This window comes from Aquarana catesbeiana, linkage group LG05 (genome assembly GCF_042186555.1).
Source record: "Aquarana catesbeiana isolate 2022-GZ linkage group LG05, ASM4218655v1, whole genome shotgun sequence".
Lineage (NCBI taxonomy): Eukaryota > Metazoa > Chordata > Amphibia > Anura > Ranidae > Aquarana > Aquarana catesbeiana.
The window spans coordinates 503,339,882-503,359,975 of record NC_133328.1 but is presented as its reverse complement, the minus strand read 5'-3'; the positions used below and the strand labels follow the sequence as shown (position 1 = coordinate 503,359,975).

Sequence of the window (20,094 nt, the reverse complement as noted above, 5' to 3'; positions counted from 1 at the left end):
ACAAGCAGTGAAATGTAATTTACCGCCAATTTAAAAGTGCTTTTTTTTCTTTGTAAATGTGACTTTTGCAGTAGTACATCCCACTGCAAGAATGACAAAAATAAATCCATTCAGATTTTTAAAGAGGTACCCTACACAAAACTGTGGAAACTGGACTCTGAAAATGGTGGCCTAGGTGTAACATATGGAGAATTGTCGAAGGGAGTATGGCATGGTGAACCACTTCTATTTTAGCATAAATCATGGCCTGGGTGACTCTGGTTTAGTTAGATGTCCTTTAGAATTCTGGGCTTAATTCACTAAATGATATTGCATGCAATATTTCGGTCATGTGACACAAATATCGCACGTGACATTGAAAATGTTAAGTCACTATGCCTTAATGTGGGATTTACCTCAAAAAGCTTAAACGCTTGGTAAATATTGCATAAGACAGCGTTAAAGTAAATTCACTAAAGTAAATAAATAAATGCATGCATTAAATAAGTAATGGTCCAGGCATGAGATATTTATAAAATTTATGAAATTTGTTTGGTAAGGAGGCACCACATCTCAATGGCCATGGCATGAACATCTTTAAAAAAGTGCCATTTGTTCTACAAGATCCAGGACATTGGGTTTTTCCTTTGGACTCTCCACCATCACTCCTTCTTCTGCAAGGTTCCTCAGAAGTGTCCACCAGAAAAGAAGTAATGCCCGCTGGATATGATGTAATGTGACAAAATACTGATCGGTTTTATGAGATAAAGACCACACATTTTGAAGGAATAATGCATGCTTTACGAACGTTTTTAATGAATAGTAAAATGTTTTTGGAAAAATGTTATCCCTAATCTTAACCACTTGCTGACCAGCCACCGCAGTTGTACTGCGGCAGAATGGCACGGCTGGGCGAAACGACGTTCTGTAACTTCGCTTCACCCTGTGGCTGCTAGGGGCACGTGCGCGCGCCCCCTGCTCGCCCATGGAGCCGATGCGAGTGCCCGGCGGTCGCGATGTAGAAGTGACAGATCATCTCTTCATACAGAGTATGAACAGCGATCTATCTCTTCCCCTACACAGTCCCCTTCCCCTTCAGTTAGAACACACACTAGGGAACACATTAACCCCATTGATCGCCCCCTACTGGTTAACCCCTTCACTGCCAGTGACTTTTTTACAGTAATCAATGCATTGATTGCTGTAAAAATGCCAATGGTCCCAAAAATGTGTCAAAGTTGTCTGACGTGTCCGCCATAATGTCGAAGCCCCAATAAAAATCGCAGATCGCCGCCATTACTACTAAAAAAAAAAAAATAATAAAAATGCTATAAAATGATCCCCTATTCTGTAGACGCTATAACTTTTGCGCAAACCAATCAATATATGCTTATTGCGATTTTTTTTACCAAAAATATGTAGAATACACATCAGCCCATCAGCCTAAAAACAAGTAACAATAATGGTGAAAGACCTGAGGGATAAAACAAATCAGGACAGACTGCATGAACATATTATATACAATTGTGAAGGCAGAAATAAAGGAGGAACATGAAGAAACTTTGAAATACATTAGGGGGGGGATTAGGTTCAAGGGGGCAATATTTTCAATATGAAGGCAAGATCAAGAACACAGAGGCATGTCAAACTAGCAGAAGAAAAGTTTAAAATTAGCTGTAGAAGGTACTTTTTACCAAAAGAGTAGCTGATACTTGGATCAGACTTCCAGCAGAGATGGTGAATCAGTCAACAGTATGTAAATATATACTGTATATATAAGGACAAACATAGATCTTTAAACAAAAATATTTGTTTTCTATAAAAGGTTCTTTGCAAGGTAAGGCTGCCAGCTCAGACAGTAGCCTGACAGGGGTTATAGTTAAAGGAAAGAAACCTTGTGGGTGAGAGTAGAGAGGAATTACTCCAATGGGTTGATACAGTGGCTTCTCTAGTGCAGAGAACCAAAATTAGATCCTACAGAGTCACAGGAGAACATACAGGGGGATCACATGGAAGCCCCTCTGCACAAAGATCTTAATCAAAGAGTCAGAAGCCATCAGTCTTTTAAACAGAATGTACAGAGCACAGACTTGAGCTTTGATGGAGCTGACAACCAAATGCTGGTCCAGACCCAAATGCCGGAGGTAGAGCATTCATCCCAGAGAGAAACTTCTATGGCGAAAGCCAGTAGACTCCCGCCAAGTGAAGTAAGCCTTCCACATCTGATGATAGATCTTTCAGGAAGTAGACCTCCTGCCTCTGTCCCTTAGAACCTGGGTTTCAACAGCCATGTTATTAGGCCAGTGACCAAAAAGCAGAATGGCAAATCAGTCATTTGAACAGTAGATAAGGATGGTCTGGGATGGCCCACAATGTGTGATAGAAGCCATACCAGATCGGTGTATCACATCTGCCTGGGCCAATCCAGAGCAAATGTGGATCATCAGAATGCCCTCTATCTTGATCCTGCACAGCAAAGGTTGCAGTAGAGAAAAGGCACTGATCAGAGTGTGCTGATCCCATGGGTCACCGGATCATCCACTGCTTCCACCAGTGGATCCTTGTACCTGGATACAAATCTGTTCAAATTGGGGGTTTAACCAGGTGTCCAAGAGGTCCAAATCCAGTGCCACCTGTGACACAGGTGCTAGAACAACTCTGGATATAGAGAACAACTTCCCAGGTTTAGACACTGCCAGCTGAGGAAATCTCCCCGCCAATTGTCTGCCTCCAGAATGTGCACAGCTAACAAGGTGGGAATTTACACTTCTACTCAAGACAGGACCTGCTCTACTTACCTTGCTGCCTCAAGACTCCAGTTTCTCACTAATGGTTGATCTATGCCATCCCTGTGGCATTGTCTGACTGACTCCAGATTAACTGGTCCAACACTGAAGAGTCAGTTGTACTGCCCGAAGCAGCAAGAAGTTTATCAGGAAATTATTAATTCAAAGACCTTGTTGCTTGTGTTGTTAAGCAAGACCAGATTCCTGAGCAATCAAGCCAGGGATATAGCCTTTTCCTTGGTGGTAACCAAATTATCTAGGACTGATTAGTCCCATTAAGCGAGAACATTGCATTGCAGAGATCTTGAGTGAACTGGACAAAAGCAACTGCCTTGAAGGAGGCTACCACCAGTACTAAGAATCTCATACAAAAGTGGGGAGTCAGGCGGCTTTAGGGCTGATATGCCTAATCATAAAGCAAGAAAATCTGAAGCTTCTTCTGGAGAATGAACACACTTGGCTAAAATGTATCCATGACCAGACCCAGATACTCCAAATGATAAGACAGTTCAAGCAATGTTTTTAGGATCTGCCCAAACTTCTGTAATGTGTCTACAATCTGGGATCTAATGCCTGAAAGAGCCCTTAACGGCTGTTTCCTCAACATAAAATCATCTAAGTATCTTAAAATGGGGATGCCACAAGAGTGCAACAGGGCCAATACTGGAGCCATCAAGTTAGTGAACACCCAAGGTAGTAAAAATGTCAGGGCCCTACAGAAATTCTCACAAAACTTTGGTGGACCAGAAAGATTGGTACGTTTAAGATTTTGCAATTGATTGAAGAGAAAAATGTTTTGAAGAAAATCATAGGTTACTCTTTATACAAGAGAGCAGAAGAAAAGATGTCCATCCTCCTAGAACACTAGCAATGCAGGCATGCTGATAGTGGGAGGAGTTATTCACTGGGTTAGCCTACAGTTTGTCAGCATCAAATCTTCCTGTAGGTGGCAAGGTTAAAGAACTCATGTTCCCTCAATGGATAAGAAAGAAAACCATATGAATAAAAGCAGACCATTGTAATTGCCCTTGGCATTGTAACAAGGTTTATCCCAACCCCTCTAAATGCAACTTTTGCTGGACATCTAGGTCTGTTAAAAGAAGTGTAAAAATAGAGAAACGAATGACAGGATTAACAGCCATTTTTTTTTTTGGGGGGGGGGGGGCTGTTGTAATTTGTTGTTATTTACAGCCTGCAACATATTTGTATTTTGCATATATTATTTTGCACATAGTTCCTCCCTAACTGTTTTTAAATCAGTTAATTCAAACATAATGCACTGTTAAAAGTCTATTCAAGGATAGTCTTTCAAATAAACATTGCATTATTATACTATTTTTAAAACAAGCAGGTGTGAAGGGTGAACAACTACATACAAGTGGCATAAAAAAGCACACAATGTAGAAGGAACTGTTTGTGTTTAACAGAAATATACACTATACAGAGATATAGAATTATATCTTAAGAAAAATAAATCTTCAACATAAATTTTCCACTCTGTTTCCACAGCAACAGATAAATACTGTAGAGACATGGATGTGTCACTTGCCCATCCTAAGCATTCCTTAGTCAAGGCTTTCAATTACTCATTGACAAAACATTCACAAATAAATGTTTTTACTGCTGACAGGTACAAAGACTGCAGTGGCAATGGATTTACTGAAAATAAAAACCAAAATGTAGACCTGAAGAAAATGTGTCATCAATATTTCAAGTGCATACACAAACTATCAGTACTATGAAGGAAGATGGTGGGGAATCAATCTCTCCACACTAATGCTTTTAGGAATATAAAATGGAGATGTCTAAAGCATGTGTTCAAGCCCTGGTACCTCCATACTTGCTGCATGTTACTATGGAAGTACTGGAAAGTTAGATTAGGTGTACAAGCAACTAGGGTTCTGGGAAAAGATAGGCATTAAAGGAAAAGCTGTAGAGAAAAAACAACGTGAGTTGACACCGGGTTTTGTTTTCAGATTTTTGTCTCTGTTGCTTGCTCTGTGTTACCTATTTAGAGCATCTCTGTAAGGGACATCTATACCTCCCAAAAGCTGCTAATACTCTTATGGCATTGACCAGATGGTATGGCTTCCTTACGGGTCTGAGGTTAAAGCAGACCTTCATCCCCTTTCTTAAAGTGATTGTAAAGCTTCAAATATTTTTTTTTTTTTTAAATAACAAAAATGTAATACTTACCTCCACAGTGCAGTTTGTTTTGCACAGAGTGGCACAGCATACCCAATGGGTATGCTGTCAGTTATCACACACATTAGTACAAGAACCCCCATCACAATCCATGCAATATCCTAGTCAGTTGGTTTTTGCACTACAGAATTGTTGCTAAACATGCTTATACAAAAGGATTATACAAAAGGGTTTGTTACCATCCCATAATTCAATGCAAGCTCATAAGCAGCCAATATGGTAGTGCCAACATTAGATTGTGGGATGGTGGAGAGTAGTATGACCTTGTTGATATGTTATCAGCATAAAAAAATCTTCCACATAGCAGAGACATACCGTGTTATTTGGATGATAGTTTAGATGTAATCCACTGTCACACAGGGGGGATGATGTACCACTGCTTTGGTCACTAGGCGCACCTGTTAAAAAAATATATGAATATTAATTTATTATTTTTATTTTTTCTGCCACTTTAGAGCTTGTTGCAGTGGTTATTTACAAAAGGCCAAGTTCTATCAATATTTTTTTATCAAAGCGTTAAAATGTATGTCAAATTTTAAATCTTTACTGTTCTTGGTGAGATTTTTCTGTCCAACATTATAGGAAGTGAGGGGAAATCTCTTCTGTTGGAACAAATACAGCTTTTAAAATAATTTTGCTTATTTTCACCTGGAGAGGAATTAGGGGAAACATTAGTAACTGGGTCACATATATAATCCTTTCACAAGCTATCACAATAAAAAAATGTCCTTAGATAAACTTTACTACTTCTCTTGTGTATGTTCGCAGAACATGACCCATACCAGCATCAAATGAATAAATCAGATTTTATATTCTAAGAGTCTTCTTCTTGACTATATCAATTAGTCAGTTTGTTATTTACATTTTTCTACTGCAATATGGAAAAAATGGAGGGTCTCTAAAAGCAGTTCCGTTCACTGATGTTAGCCAGTAAAAAGTGCATTTTGATTGGCTGCTGTGCGCTAGTGCACTTAAGAATTACATTTGAAGTGTGTCAATATCCAAAACAATATTCTCTCATAGACACTATAGATTGTGAGGGAAATTGCCTTATTGGTAGCAGTCACTATAATATCTGCTCCATTGGAATACTGTATATCCCCTCACCTCCTATTCTAACGATGCCAAAAATGTTGGATTTTTCCCATCATTTTCTGTTCTGGTGACAATGCCATGGGAATGCAAATAACAATAAAAACTTGACAGAAGTTCCATCCCTTCCATACTCTATATAAAACAAAATAAAAAAGTTTTGGCTAGAGATACGCTATAAGGATTAGCACTCTTTATTGATTAATGTTTTATTTTTTCAATTCTTTCAGAAAAAAGTAAGGGTCCATGTTGATAGGCTTTTGTTCATATCAAACAGGTTTTGCATTCACATACACTATTTCACCAAAAGTATTGGAATTCCTGCACCTCAACCTGATAGAACACCTTTGGGATGAATTAGAGCGGAGACTGAGAACCAGGCCTTCTCGTCCATATCAGTGCCTGACCTCACAAATGCGCTTCTAGGAGAATGGTCAAACATTCCCATAGACACACTCCTAAACCTTGTGGACAGGCTTTCCAGAAGAGTTGAAGCTGTTATAGCTGCAAAGGGCAGGCCAACTCAATATTGAACCCTATGGACTAAGACTGGGATGCCATTAAAGTTCATGTGCATGTAAACGCAGGCATCGTAAAACTTTTGGTAATATAGTGTACATGTCTATGTGAATGCAAAACCCACTTGAAGCAGGTCAATTGCAGGTCAGGAAGCCAACTGCGGGTCATATGTACATACCAATGAATTCTGAATGATCTCAGAAGTGGCTCAAACTGATGTCATAGACGCAAATCCTAAATGTAACAGTTTGATTTGGGCAATGGCTACTTCATGTATTTCTTTGCTGCAGTCATGCTGCATTGGAAAAAAATCTGGCATATAAAGATTACCAGGCTGCATCTGATCTCATGACCAAAGTTTGTGAAGACTAGCTGAGTTTAATGTTTATGGATTGGCACCACTCTTCACTCCTCAAAGAACTTAGCAAACTATATTTCTTTAACACATATATCTAAAGATCTGTAACTTAAGAGATCATTATACCTCCACCATGGCTCTGATTCTGATCTGCAGACTTGCCTCTCAGGTGCATATAAATCTATGAAGATGTAGATTGCACACATAGTCACCTTGAATGGCTTAATCATGATCCTGAACCTCAGTCATCCGTATGCCACCTACATCATCTTAGACTTGTGGGTTTTTCTATAGGTTGCAAGGAAATATTTTGTTTGGTTAAACCTTGAGGTGGCTAAACTAAAGAAATTCCAGCCAGCTCCTTCAAACTCCTTCAGATACACTACTCTACTGCAATATGCTAGACCTCCCAGAATGTCAACCTGTACTTAAGTACCTCTGCTAAAAGCACAATATATATATATATTTGTGCTTTCTGTATAATCCGTTTTTAGGAGTTCATTAATGGACACAGGGCTCAGGGATGATTGGGCTGTACTGCCACTTATAAGAGGGATTGGACACTGGCAACAAAAAGAAAAGTGACCAGCCTGGTATAATCCCTCCCACTCCCAGCATGTTTCACTTTGTTGGAATAAGATTACAAAACACAGAGAGCTAGGATCTGCTTCCCTTAATGAACTCCAAGAAATTTATTTTACAGTAAATACAAAAATCCTATTGTATTTCTATTTCATTAAGGGACACACTATATAAAGACAACTGGGGCAGCCAAAAGTCCAACTAAGATGTAAGCAGCAGTACAGTAAATCAAAAAGCCAAGCAGAAACTACAGGACTATTAAGGTACCAATACATAACAACATTTCATAAATATAATAAAGTTTATTATGTCCATTAAAAGTATACATGTAATAGTTACTATTGCAGTCATGTTGCGGTAAATATGTATATCATTCACCACATATCCCAAATAAATGTTAATGAACATAAACAACAAAATGTGTTCTGTTGTTGTAAAGAAAGTTTGAACATGTTTCTTAGGACAGTACCCCTTTCTTTAGGAAAAGTTGGGGGAATGTATTCCTCCAATGTGTTCATACATACAATGGATTAAAAGAATAGAGAAGACATCTCTGGTGATAGACAGTTCCAGACACCCATCTCTGAACTGAAGGGGGGGCAGACCCGCAGGGGGGGTAGTTGGAGACAAACAGGTTTGAATTGGCACAAACCCCACAATAGAGTACTGTATATATCAAATAGAGGTATGGTCAAATGTAAATTCCATTCCTCCATTTAAAACGTATCATTTTTATATGTTGTATTACTGGGGGGGTCATTGTAAAGTTTATAAATTCACCTGATTCTCTGCCATCCATAGGTATCCATTTTAAAAGAGTGTCTATGAGCTGAGTCTATAATATCCCACCTTAAGGCAAAAACATACCTTCTAAGTTCAATTGTATTATGTCACAGACCGTTACTGTACATGATGACATCTACTAGGCAGTGTGCAATAACTGGGAGGGTTCACTTCCTGTTTATATGCTTCTCTAACTGGTTGGGGCCCCTCCTATTTACAGAATTTTGGAGCCAAAATAGCGCTGCATGATGACTTCATCACGCTCGCATGAAGCAGCGATGAATTGCGTCATGACATCATGATGCATGCGCTGCAAAAAAATCAAGAAAACACCTAATATAATTCCATTAAATTGCAGCCGGCTAGGCAGGGAAGCAACAGTCAAATGGTCACCTCTAAAAGGCTCCACCCTTGGAGACTTAAAGGGGAAATTGACGCCAAAGTGAATATGTTTATCAGTCCACCGGTAAACAAAATACCAGAGGCATAATGTGGTCTGCTGTTTAAGTGTGATGATACAACTGCTGATCAAATGGATGTCCCCCTATGTACAAATATTATATATATATATATATATATATATATATATATATATATATATATATACATACACACACACACACTATGTTACATAAACCTATTTATCATTATACAAATAACAATGGCACATCGTAATAGCAAATTGTTAAGTGGCGAAACAAGGTACCCTTAGTTAGCATTCTTTGATATCACCAGAGATGCCTCCTCTGTTCTTTTATTGTAACATATTCTGTCCATTGTAATGTATGTATGAACATGTTGCTGTGTACATGGTATGTTGTGTGGAGTGTGTATGTGTGGAGAAATACAGTATATTCATGTAATGTTGGAGATTATATACCTACTATGATTTACATTACAGATAAGAGCCCTATTAGCTTTTCCTAAAGAGAGTGATGTCCTGAGAAACGCATTGAAATGTTATACCCTAGCTTGCTTCTTCACAACAACGTAACAGCTTATGATGTTTATATTCATTCACTTTTCTTTGGGGTATCTGGGGTATACACTTTTAAAATGGTATACATATTTACAGCAACATGACTGCAATAGTATATTTTTAATGTAATCTTTTAATGGACATAATAAACTTTTTAATCTTAAGAAATGTGTTATACATTAGTATCTAGAAAGTCCTGTAGCTTCTGCTAGGCTTGTTTATATACTGTACAATTTTGGTGAATAGGTACCTTGACAGACAAATAGTAAGATGGTATTATTACCCCCTCTCTTTGATTAACTTTGCTACACTAAAAGGACTACATAACAAAGAAACTTGGGGCTGCCTGCAACGAGCTCAAAGAGCTGCCTGGAGAACATTACACCAGAAACTGGCATCAAAAATGTTTCAACATCCATTTTGTAAAACACGTGAACAGAAGACTGATTGGCAAGCTTTCAAATCTGTTAAACAGTTGCCTTATGCTGAAAATCCCAAGAGGCACTGATAGATCTGGTAGAGTGACATTTAACAGGAAATGGTGAAACCCAATCCCTGAGACCAAGAATTTAAGCAATAATCTGTCTGAGCCTCAAAGAGATGATGAAATGAGACACTTACTCCCCTGTACAGGGACAATTAGGGATGACAGAAGAAGTCAGTCCTTCTAAAGGAAGTATTAGCTGCTAGGTAAACCCACACGGTATTAGCTACATCCAGCCAGTGAGAAGAGATTTCTTTCTGATGTACTGGTACTGTACAGAGAGATGGAAGAACAATGTCCTGATTTAGTTGAAAGACCAGCCAAAAAACCTATCTTAGCTCTTTGAGCCTCAACATCATTTTATTTTTGTGTATGACCTGAAATTATTATTTACAAAGCAAAGCTGCCAGTCCCGACACACACCTCACAGAGAGAAATGATGGAATGGAGATTATCCCTAATACATTCAAAAGGTCTTTGAGATGCAGACAGAACCAAATTCAAATCTCATGATGTCATGGGTAGTTGCAAGGGAAGACAGAAATGAGAGACACCTTGTAAAAATATCTTAACCAAAGAATGGGAGACCAGTATTCTTTGAAATAAAAATTGCAAAGGCTGAAATGTGCACCCTGATGGAACTCATAGCCACATGTTTATCCAGGCTTTACTGTAAAAAGGTAATTTCCATGGAGTATCTCCTGGGGTGAAAAAAACTTTCCTTGCACCTAGCAAAGTATGCTTTCCATGTGCAAAGGTAGACCTTGCGGGAGGTTGAATTCTTAGTGTTTAAAATGCCATTAACAGTAGTGACTGTGAAACAGGGTGATAAACAGGCCTTGGGATAGAAGATCTGGTTGTTCTGGAAGAGCCCACCGGTTGTCAACTAGCAGTTTGATGAGGCTGGAGTACCACATCTGCCAATTTAGAGCTATGAAAATCACTGAAATGTCCAGCATCTCAATCCTGAGGTGTAGACTTGGAAGGCATTTCAGAGGAGGAAAGGCATAGATCCAACAGTACACATTCCATGAAGCCACCAGAGCAGCCACTGTTTCCACCAAATATTCTCTGCATCTGAAGACAAACCTGTCCAGTTTGTTAGTGAACTTGGAGGCCAGGAGATCCACATCCAAAGTCCCCCTCTTATGACACAGGTCTTAAAATAATAACAGGTGCAGGAATCACTCCCTGGTTCCACGCACTGTCAGTTGAAATACTGTAGTCTGCTATGAATAGGGCTGCCATCAGGCTCAGAACTTTCATGTAGAAAACAGAGTTGGAGAGAGCAGAAGTCATCCCAGCTTGAGATTTAGGCTCCTTCGGTTGGGGAAAATTTGTACTTTTAGTGCCGTGGCATCTTCTATGAGGGTACATTTTTTGCCACTGGCTTGCAAGGTAAGTCAATCATTCATTGTGTGATCACTGTTAGGGAGAGGCGATGGAAAAGAAGCAACATTTTGGATTGCATTAGTAAATAAAATAGGAACTTGCAAGATTGCATTTGAGGATTCCTTTGTGTACCGCATGAGAAAAGGAAAGCACTTTGATTTTTTATACTATAAAGGTCCCTCATTTAAGGTGAGCCTGTGTTCACTTGGGGGATTGAGAACATGCAAAGACGCAGTAGAGTATTTTCAACTTGACCAGAGTGAAGCACCGAGATTTGTTTTGCACGATGTTGCATTTGATGACTCATCACATGCCTGACGAAGGGGTCCTGCGCGGCTCCGAAACGTTGCACCTTCCTTTGCGATGTGATCTTTTTCATTAAAACTTTTTGGACGAAAATTGCTGATCCATGGTGTGCTGGCAAATAAGTACGCTAGGTGGAGAGAGGGGGCATTAGAAGGGTCACTGCAGCCACCCTCAGAACAGTTAATAGACCATGAGCTAGTAAGATCCAATACAAAGGGACTGCTGTTTTTTGTGCTTGGAGGTCAATATGTTGCACTGTTTGACAGATATAAACTGAGAAATATATTTGGTAAAAGAAAAAAAACGGCTTTTGCAAACCAGCTGTTGAGAACGGCAAGGATTAACCAAAGAGGAACCTCATGTTTCTTGCAATTAAGAGCAATTGCGAGAAGATGCCACCTCATGCTTAAGGCAGGACCAGAGAGTGAAGCCCTAGGTAGTGGCTCAGTTTTTCAGTGCTTTAATCATTTTCATTGAGACCAATAGAAAAAAAGAGGGTAATAATAGCGCCCCATAGTTCTAATAAGTATAGTAGCTAACGGTACTCAGGCCACACAGCCTACTTAGAAATGGGTTGCAGGGGGCGGTGCCATAGCTCTGGACATGGAAAAGCACTCTGCTAGTAACACACACAGCAATCAGAGGTCTGGAAAGCACCACAAGCAGACCCCAGGGCTCAATGGTCACATTAGAGGCAGTCCCTTCTCTCATTCAGTCCAACAGGGAGAGGTTATACCAGACTGTAACCATTTATTTGCTGCCAGTGTCCAAATCCTCCTGTAGGTGGCAGCATAACGCAACTGTTTCTGAATTATGTGTCCCTTAATAATTAACAAAGAATTACAATTATGAATCACAGATTCATAAACATTACCCCATGAATCTTTTCACTTGTTTTTTCTCTCATGTATCTCACCCTCCTTTCAGATACATATCTAAGTATATTTCCTGGCCTCTTTATAAATTCCCTCTGCTCCTTCTTCTCTTCCTTGCTGTAATTATTTTCCTCTTTCATCTCTTTCTTCTGTAATTTTCTGACTCACCTCATATCATCCCCTCACTGCACATGTCAAGTGCTCAGTGTCTTTGACAAATGCATTGTATTTTTCCCATCATTTAGCATGATGTGAGCTACATTTTCACATGCAGAAAAGGTTACAAGTATTTATATATATATATATATATATATATATATATATATATATATATATATATATATATTGCCTTAATGGGTGTCAGATGCCAACAGCAATAACAGCACTTACACGCACAGTCTTCATTCAGTGGTAATTTAAGGAAAGCCGGCGCCCTTTTTAAAAATGAAACAGTTAATGTAACTTCTTCTCCGGCATTTCGTAAAACTTGCACCTATGAAGACAAAATGGTTATATCTCTTTTGATATTCCTGCTCCTTATGCAGATGAGACAGTCTTTATCACATTATCTAGATCACATGGTTTACTAGTTATATTACTCTTACATGTTTACCATTGACCAGGATAAGAACCATCAATAATACAGTCAAACATCCAAACAGATGAGCTCTGTAAAATAGTCTGCACATCTCATTCATTAAAGAAACAGAGAAACATAAAAGAGTGACAGCAGAAAAAAGACCAAGTGACTCATCAGGGCTGTCCCATATTTATATTTGTTTGTTTTTGTTCTTTTATTTTTGTATGCATCTATGTTTATCACGAGCATGTTTGAATCCACTTATTGTTGATTGACTCGCTAACTCCTCTATTCCAAGCATCACTTACTCTTTTGGTAAAATAACACTTTCTAAGATTTGTTTTTAACTTTCCTCCACAACACAAAGTGAAAATCAGTGCAACCAATTCAATCAGTACATTGCTGTGCACCATTACTACCTAGTCCACAACTGAATGGGACAGGGACCATCTACTTCTTATCCCACCTGAAGTAGGCAGAGATCTTCAAAATTGATTTTAAGATGCACTGTGTGCTATGAAGAGAACAACAGCATTTTACTCAAGAAGCAGCATTGCACACCTCAGACCACTTGCTTTAAGCTGGCTGCAAGTACAGCTCGGGAGTTCAGAAACTCTACATAAACCCATAAAGACCAAGCCACAATTCTGAAACTTAGTCCTAGTATGTGATCCCCATGAGTGGGCATTTGGCCACAGGCTTGTATGCTCCCAATAGTCATAAGGAATCCCGCAGAAAGGTTAAACTGACAAAAATACTGTATGATCGTAAAAGGAGATAAAGACAAAGAGTATTCCTCCTTATATATGTCATTCATCTATCACCAGTTTGCACGTTTTTGTATGCTTTGGCATAACAGAATAAGATTACATTCAAATTGTTGCTTCTAAAGAACCTTGTATTTAGGCAATACAATCATTTGCTTTTAAGCTGAACTCCAGGTATAATTGCTAAATGCATAGCTGTTTTGCCCACAGGGGAACTGTTTAACCTATCAAAAGTATTTGCATTTTCCCTAATCCATCTCCGGCTTTGTTGAATCTGGAAATTTACACTATTCCTACGGTTTTTCATATGGATGTTACATGAATTTTATTAGTGGGAAGAATAACTATAACCAGAAAATGGAGGCAACACCATGCACCAAATCCATTTGAATCTATAGATTTAATCAAAACTCACTTTTTCTATGAGAAGATGAAAGCTTTGAGAAATGGAAAGGCATGCTCTGTTGAGACTATATGGGAACCCTGGACTACCTGGATCACCAAAAAATAGTTTTCCTATAGCTGCAATCTGTACAGCTTTTCTACAGTTTTATCTCTACCATTGCTACTGCTTTTACTCCCAGTGCCACTTTGTTTGTTTGTTTGCTGGTTTGTACCTGGTTCTCTTATGTACAATCAGGGTATCAGTCCATTACATACTGACATCTTTTTGTCAACATTGCTCTTCTGCTACTTGTAGCACTTCATATTTGTATCATTCTTGGTAATCCAATAAAAATCTATTGAAAAAAAAACAAAGAATTTGCATTTTTTATACCCACTCTTGTGATCCAGGCACCCATGTCAAACAGCACAGTCAGGTCCTGGACCTCCCTTCACTGTAGTTAACCACTTTCCGACCGCTGCATGATGATATACATCGGCAGAATGGCACGGGTGGGCAAAAGGCCATACACGTACGTCCCCGTTAAGAAGCGGTGCTGCAGGTGCATGCGCACCACCGTGTTCTCTGTGACCGTAACCACGGGTCCCGCGGACCCTATGTCGGCCGGGTGCCCACGATCATGTCACGGAGAAGTAGAATGGGGAGATATAATGCATTTCTCCGTTCTGCCTTGTGACATGACAGAGATCACTGCTCTCTGTCATCGAGAGCAGTGATCGATGTCATGTGTGTTGAAGCCCACCCCCCCCCACAGTTAGAATCACTCCCTAGGACACAACCCCTTCATCGCCCCCTAGTGGTTAACCCCTTCACTGCCAGTGTCATTTACACAGTAATCAGTGAATTTTTATAGCACTGATCGTTGTATAAATGACAATGGTCCCAAAATAGTGTCAAAAGTGTCCGATATGTCCGCCATAATGTCGCAGTCATGATAAAAATTGCAGATCACTGCCATTACTAATAAAAAAAATAATAATAAAAATGCCATAAAACTATTCCCTCTTTTGTAGACGCTATAAATTTTGCTCAAATCAATCAATAAACGCTTATTGCAAATTTTTTTTTTTACCAAAAATATGTAGAAGAATACATATTAACCTAAACTGAGGAAAAAAATATTTTTTTAGATGTTTTTTGGGGATATTTATAATAGCAAAAAGTAAAAAATATTGCGTTTTTCTCAAAATTGACGCTGTTTTTTTGTTTATAGCACAAAAAATAAAAACTGCAGAGGTGATCAAATACCACCAAAAGAAATCTCTATCTGTGGGAAAAAAAAGCATGACAATTTTGTTTAGGTACAACGTCGCACGACCCGCAATTGTCAGTTAAAGTGTTGCAGTGCCAAATCGCAAAAAGTGCTCTGGTCAGGAAGGGGGCAAATCCTTCGGGGGCTGAAGTGGTTAAACGATACAGCCTGCTACATGAGCAACCCCAGATTGTAATTGGACAGTCAAGGACTAACATCATACTAGCCCTGATTGGTCCAGAGTGCTAGGATTACAGATTAATATTAAATTATTAATTTTTTTTTGTGCAGCGAGTTGAGCTCTGACATGAAGACATTTATAGGCTAGTTTGCAATACTTCCAATTGTGGTACAATGAGAATTTTAGTAGATAAATCAATGCACCGAAGTAGGGAACACATCAGGGAGAATCACTGAAACTCAATTTTTAGTTACTGTCAAACTATATACCTTTCATTAGAATGGTACTGTTATTCTAAACTAGATATGATAACAAAGACAATCAGCCACTGTGCTATAAACACTATATTTACATTTCTCATTTACATCTGTGAACATTAACATCTTCCTTGGACACTGATGCCTCATGGTACCACTTACACACATTGAAACATAGTTTATTTACATAGTTACTGTTAGACAATTTTTATTTAATGGGTGTATCCTATTCCTTGCCCCCATGGCTAATGTCTGTGAAGAAGAGCTCTACTTTGGTGTCCCCACACTTACAATTTTACCACTATACCAAAATAGGAAGATGTAATATTTGCCTAATATTGTGTTTTTATTACATTTGTTCTTTTCTTCCCCTGTGTTTTGAGGTGTGCTATTAACCCTTTTATTGCAGCAGCGAAGGTATTAACACACACTCTACTGCTTCTGATTTCTACTGCAGTCAGGAATGCATGCAAACATCACAAGTTGAATGATGAGCTCCCAAAATGTGCAACTTCTCCCAGGCAACCCTCATCAGACTCTGCTTTCCCACATGCAGGCCTGGAACAGAGGGAAGAAGGGAGACCAGCAAAGTCTGATTACTGATCTCCCCTAGCTTGTAAGAACGCAGAAACAATTATGCTGTGCCCCACCATGTGCCCCCCCCAATAAATAAAAAAAAAAAATTATTTTTTTTTCACAAAAAATCAATGTCTAAGAGGGAGAGAGTTCCCAGTCAGCTCCTGCGGGTGATTCCTCCCCCCTCCCTCTGCTTGCTGACACTGCATAATGTGAGCGCTCACACAACCACGGCCGCCCGATCTGCTCCTTCCCCTGCATCCTCATTGGCAGGGAGAAGAGCGAGTTGCAGGAAGGACTCCACCAGGACTCTCAGTTACTGAAAAAACAGACTTATTTCTCCCGTCCTTAGGACAGGAGAAGCAGCCTGTAAATTCCAAGAGATGCCAGACCAGAGCAGTCAATAGCAGGGGCAGGACAGCAAGAGGAGGCTGGGAAACCCCACAGTGGCAGAACACCAGGACCCGGAGGCAAGACAACCTTTGCAACCCTGATAGTTCTCCCACTGCTTTGGATCCTTATATTTTCTTGGTATGCTGGTGACATATATATCTTGTTTTCTGCCACCCTGGGGGACCCCAATACAGTAGGAAGGGAGCTCACTGCAGAACATGTGAAAGGGCCGTTGTGGGGTCGTAGTAAAGGGCCCCAGTATATCTTTATATATATATATATATATATATATATATATATATATATATATATATTGCCCCCCTACTTTTGTCCCTGTCCCCCCATGTGCCCCCCCTAAATATGAAAGCTGGTCACTTCTACTTTTTGCAGTCACTTTCCCTGGGTACAGTGACCAGGGAAGGAACTAATGGAGCGAAATCCCCCCACTCCATGTACATGCACAAATGTACAGAAGCACACACATCTGGGATGTAGGAAAACATGAAAACCTCAATCGCGCTACACATGTTACACATGTCCACACATCAGTGTGAAAGCAATATGTCTATGGCCTTTATTCGTGGTTAAAGTGATACTAAACACACACTGTTTAATTTACATTGTCCCTTCTATTTCTGTATGTGGATAATGGCACTATAATTATTTTAATAAAAAAAAAAAAGAAATCATCTAAGTAGCTTTTTCCTAATCGATATAAAGCTGTCACATGAACCAGATCTTTCCCAGCCTGTCTGCAGGGAAACATAAGCAGAAGGAGCCTCTAGTCCTCTGCTGCTGGTCACATGTTCAAAATTAAAAAAACAAAAACAGCCTTTGGAATACAGAGTAAAAAAAGAAAAACATGAACCACTTGCCTACATGGCACTTACACCTCCTTCCTGCCCAGGCCATTTTTTAGCTTTCAGCGCTGTCACACTTTGAATGAAAATTGCGCGGTCATGCTACACTGTACCCAAATTACATTTTTATAATTTTCTTCACACAAATAGAGCTTTCTTTTGGTGGTATTTAATCACTGCTGGGGTTTTTTTTACTAAAAAAAGACCAAAAAATTAGTAAATTTTGTAATTTAGCAATTTTTTCTCCTTCACTGATGTGCGCTGATGAGGCGGCACTGATAGGCTGAACTGGTGGGCATTGATGAGGTGGCACTTATGAGCACTGATTAGGTGGCACTGATGAGGAGGCACAAATATGCCCCACTTATGGGCACTGATAGGTGGCACTGATGGGCACTGTTAAGTGGCACTGATGGGCACTAATAGGTGGCACTGATTGACACTGATAGGCAGCACTGGTGGGCACTGATAGGTGGCACGGATAGGCGGTACTGATGGGCATTGATGGGCATTGATGGGCATGTTTTGTTGCCCCTGTGAGGAGATGCCGCTGATTGGCTCTCCTCACCACACACTCTGTCAATGTGAGGCGAGGAGCTCCGATTACATGTGATCCGTGTTTACATGTGACCGGTAGTGATTGGACACAACCGATCACATGGTTAAAGAGCAGCATACGTCTCTTTACAGAGATCGGGGTTGCTCCACGTCCTAGCAACACGGCATGGCCATGATCGCCACAATGCGCGCCCCTGCGGGTGCACGAGAGCAGCCAATCTGGGGCGCCGTCATATGACGGCGTCCCAGAATGAGAGCCGCACTGCTTCGCTGTCTTTTGACGGTGGGTGGACAGCAACTGGCTAATAAACTGTTTCAAATTGGCATACAAATATATATTTGAAATCAAATCTTTATTATTTTGTGAAAATAACATGGTGTGAGCGGATTTCTGCCAGTCACAGGCTGCGTCACGCCCCTCCATTCTGTGTCTTATAATAAGAACGAGGTAAATTCTTCATTAATCTACATGCATTATCCTGCCCTCCCCATTGTATTTAGCTGGTTAGTGGGCATGGAGAAGGAGGAAGGGAGCGGGCTGTCATTTACCACTGTGTATACACCCAAGTGTGTGGCTGTATAGTCATGTGGGCTGCTCAGATGTGAAAGGGAGGAAATGCTCAGCATAGAAACCCATTGAAAACTGAGCATGTGCAGAGTTGCCACTAAAGTAGCAAAATCCCAAGCTAAATTGGGGACATGAACAGAAGGTGGAGATAAAGAGTAGCAGGATCAATCAGGTTTTCGGCAGAATACAGAAAACAAATCTCACAGTGGCTGAGTGAGTATGAACAGTATGCAATACAGCATTTATTAATAATATGAAGTTTGCCTCTGTTTCAATTTTGCACAAGCCTTATCTTTTATATAAAGGCACAGAGAAGTGGGCAGAGAGGCCAGTATAGATGGGGACATATCTTGGTAATAGTGGGGAAAGAGGTGGGTCTGGAGCACACATAGAGGTGGGTGGGGAGATGGGAGATGGGCTGTTGGAGCACACAGAGAGGAAGATAGAGATGCCAGAACAGATGGGGACATATGTTGGTAATGGTGGGGGAAGAGGTGGGTCTGGAGCACACAAAGAGGTGGGTGGAGAGTTGGGAGACAGGTGGTTGGAGCATACAGAGAGGAAGACAGGGAGGCCAGTACAGATGGGGACATATATTGGTAATGGTAGGGGAAGAGGTGGGTCTGGAGCACACATAGAGGTGGGTGGAGAGTGTGGAGACAGGCAGTTGGAGCACACAGAGTGGAAGACAGAGAGGCCAGTACAGATTGGGATATATCTTGGTAATGGTGGGGAAAAAGGTGGGTCTGGAGCACACATAGAGGTGGGTGGAGAGGTAGGAAAAAGGCGGTTGGAGCACACAGAGAGGAAGACAGAGATGCTAGTACAGATGGGGACATATCTTGGTAATGGTGGGGGAAGAGGCGGGTTTGGAGCACACAGAAGCAGGTGGAGAGGTGGGAGACGGGTGATTGTATCAAACAAAGAGGAAGACAGAGAGGCCAGTACAGGCAGGGACAGATTTCACAAGTGGGAGGGCACAGAGTTCGGGGACAGGTGGACCAGGAACACACAGGGAGTTGAATGGAGAGGTGAGGGGATTGAAGCCACAGAGAAGCTAGCAGAGATCAGTGGAGATCTGGTGCACACAGATGGGGTGGGAGCACTATGAATCAGAGGGTAGAAAGAGAGAAAGGAGAGGAGTCTACGTGGGATAAGGGAACAGGGAGGTGGAGAACTGATCGATACACGGGTGAAGGAGCTGTCACATTAGGTCTTATTGGAGGGCACTGGGCAGCTGGCAGTGATGTTGGCAAAAGGGGAAGCCACATTTTTAACCAATTGCTGTGATCAGGGGCTTGTGAACCCTTAACAACAGTGTTATAAGCTGTTATAAGCTCATGGTTTCTGAACCAG

The 20,094-nt window shown here is 40.4% G+C and overlaps 1 protein-coding gene across 2 annotated transcripts in view; it reads right to left on the bottom strand.

Moving 5' to 3' along the window:
• SNTG1 (syntrophin gamma 1) overlaps positions 1-20,094 on the bottom strand; it is a 1,290,858-nt gene that overhangs the window by 212,109 nt on the left and 1,058,655 nt on the right. For both annotated transcript variants that reach the window (XM_073631576.1, XM_073631575.1), the window contains 2 exons: positions 12,731-12,833; positions 5,286-5,368 (listed from right to left, as the gene is read on the bottom strand). In XM_073631576.1, coding sequence (XP_073487677.1) covers positions 5,286-5,368; positions 12,731-12,833 — 186 coding nt within the window. The remainder of the gene's footprint in view (positions 1-5,285; positions 5,369-12,730; positions 12,834-20,094) is intronic.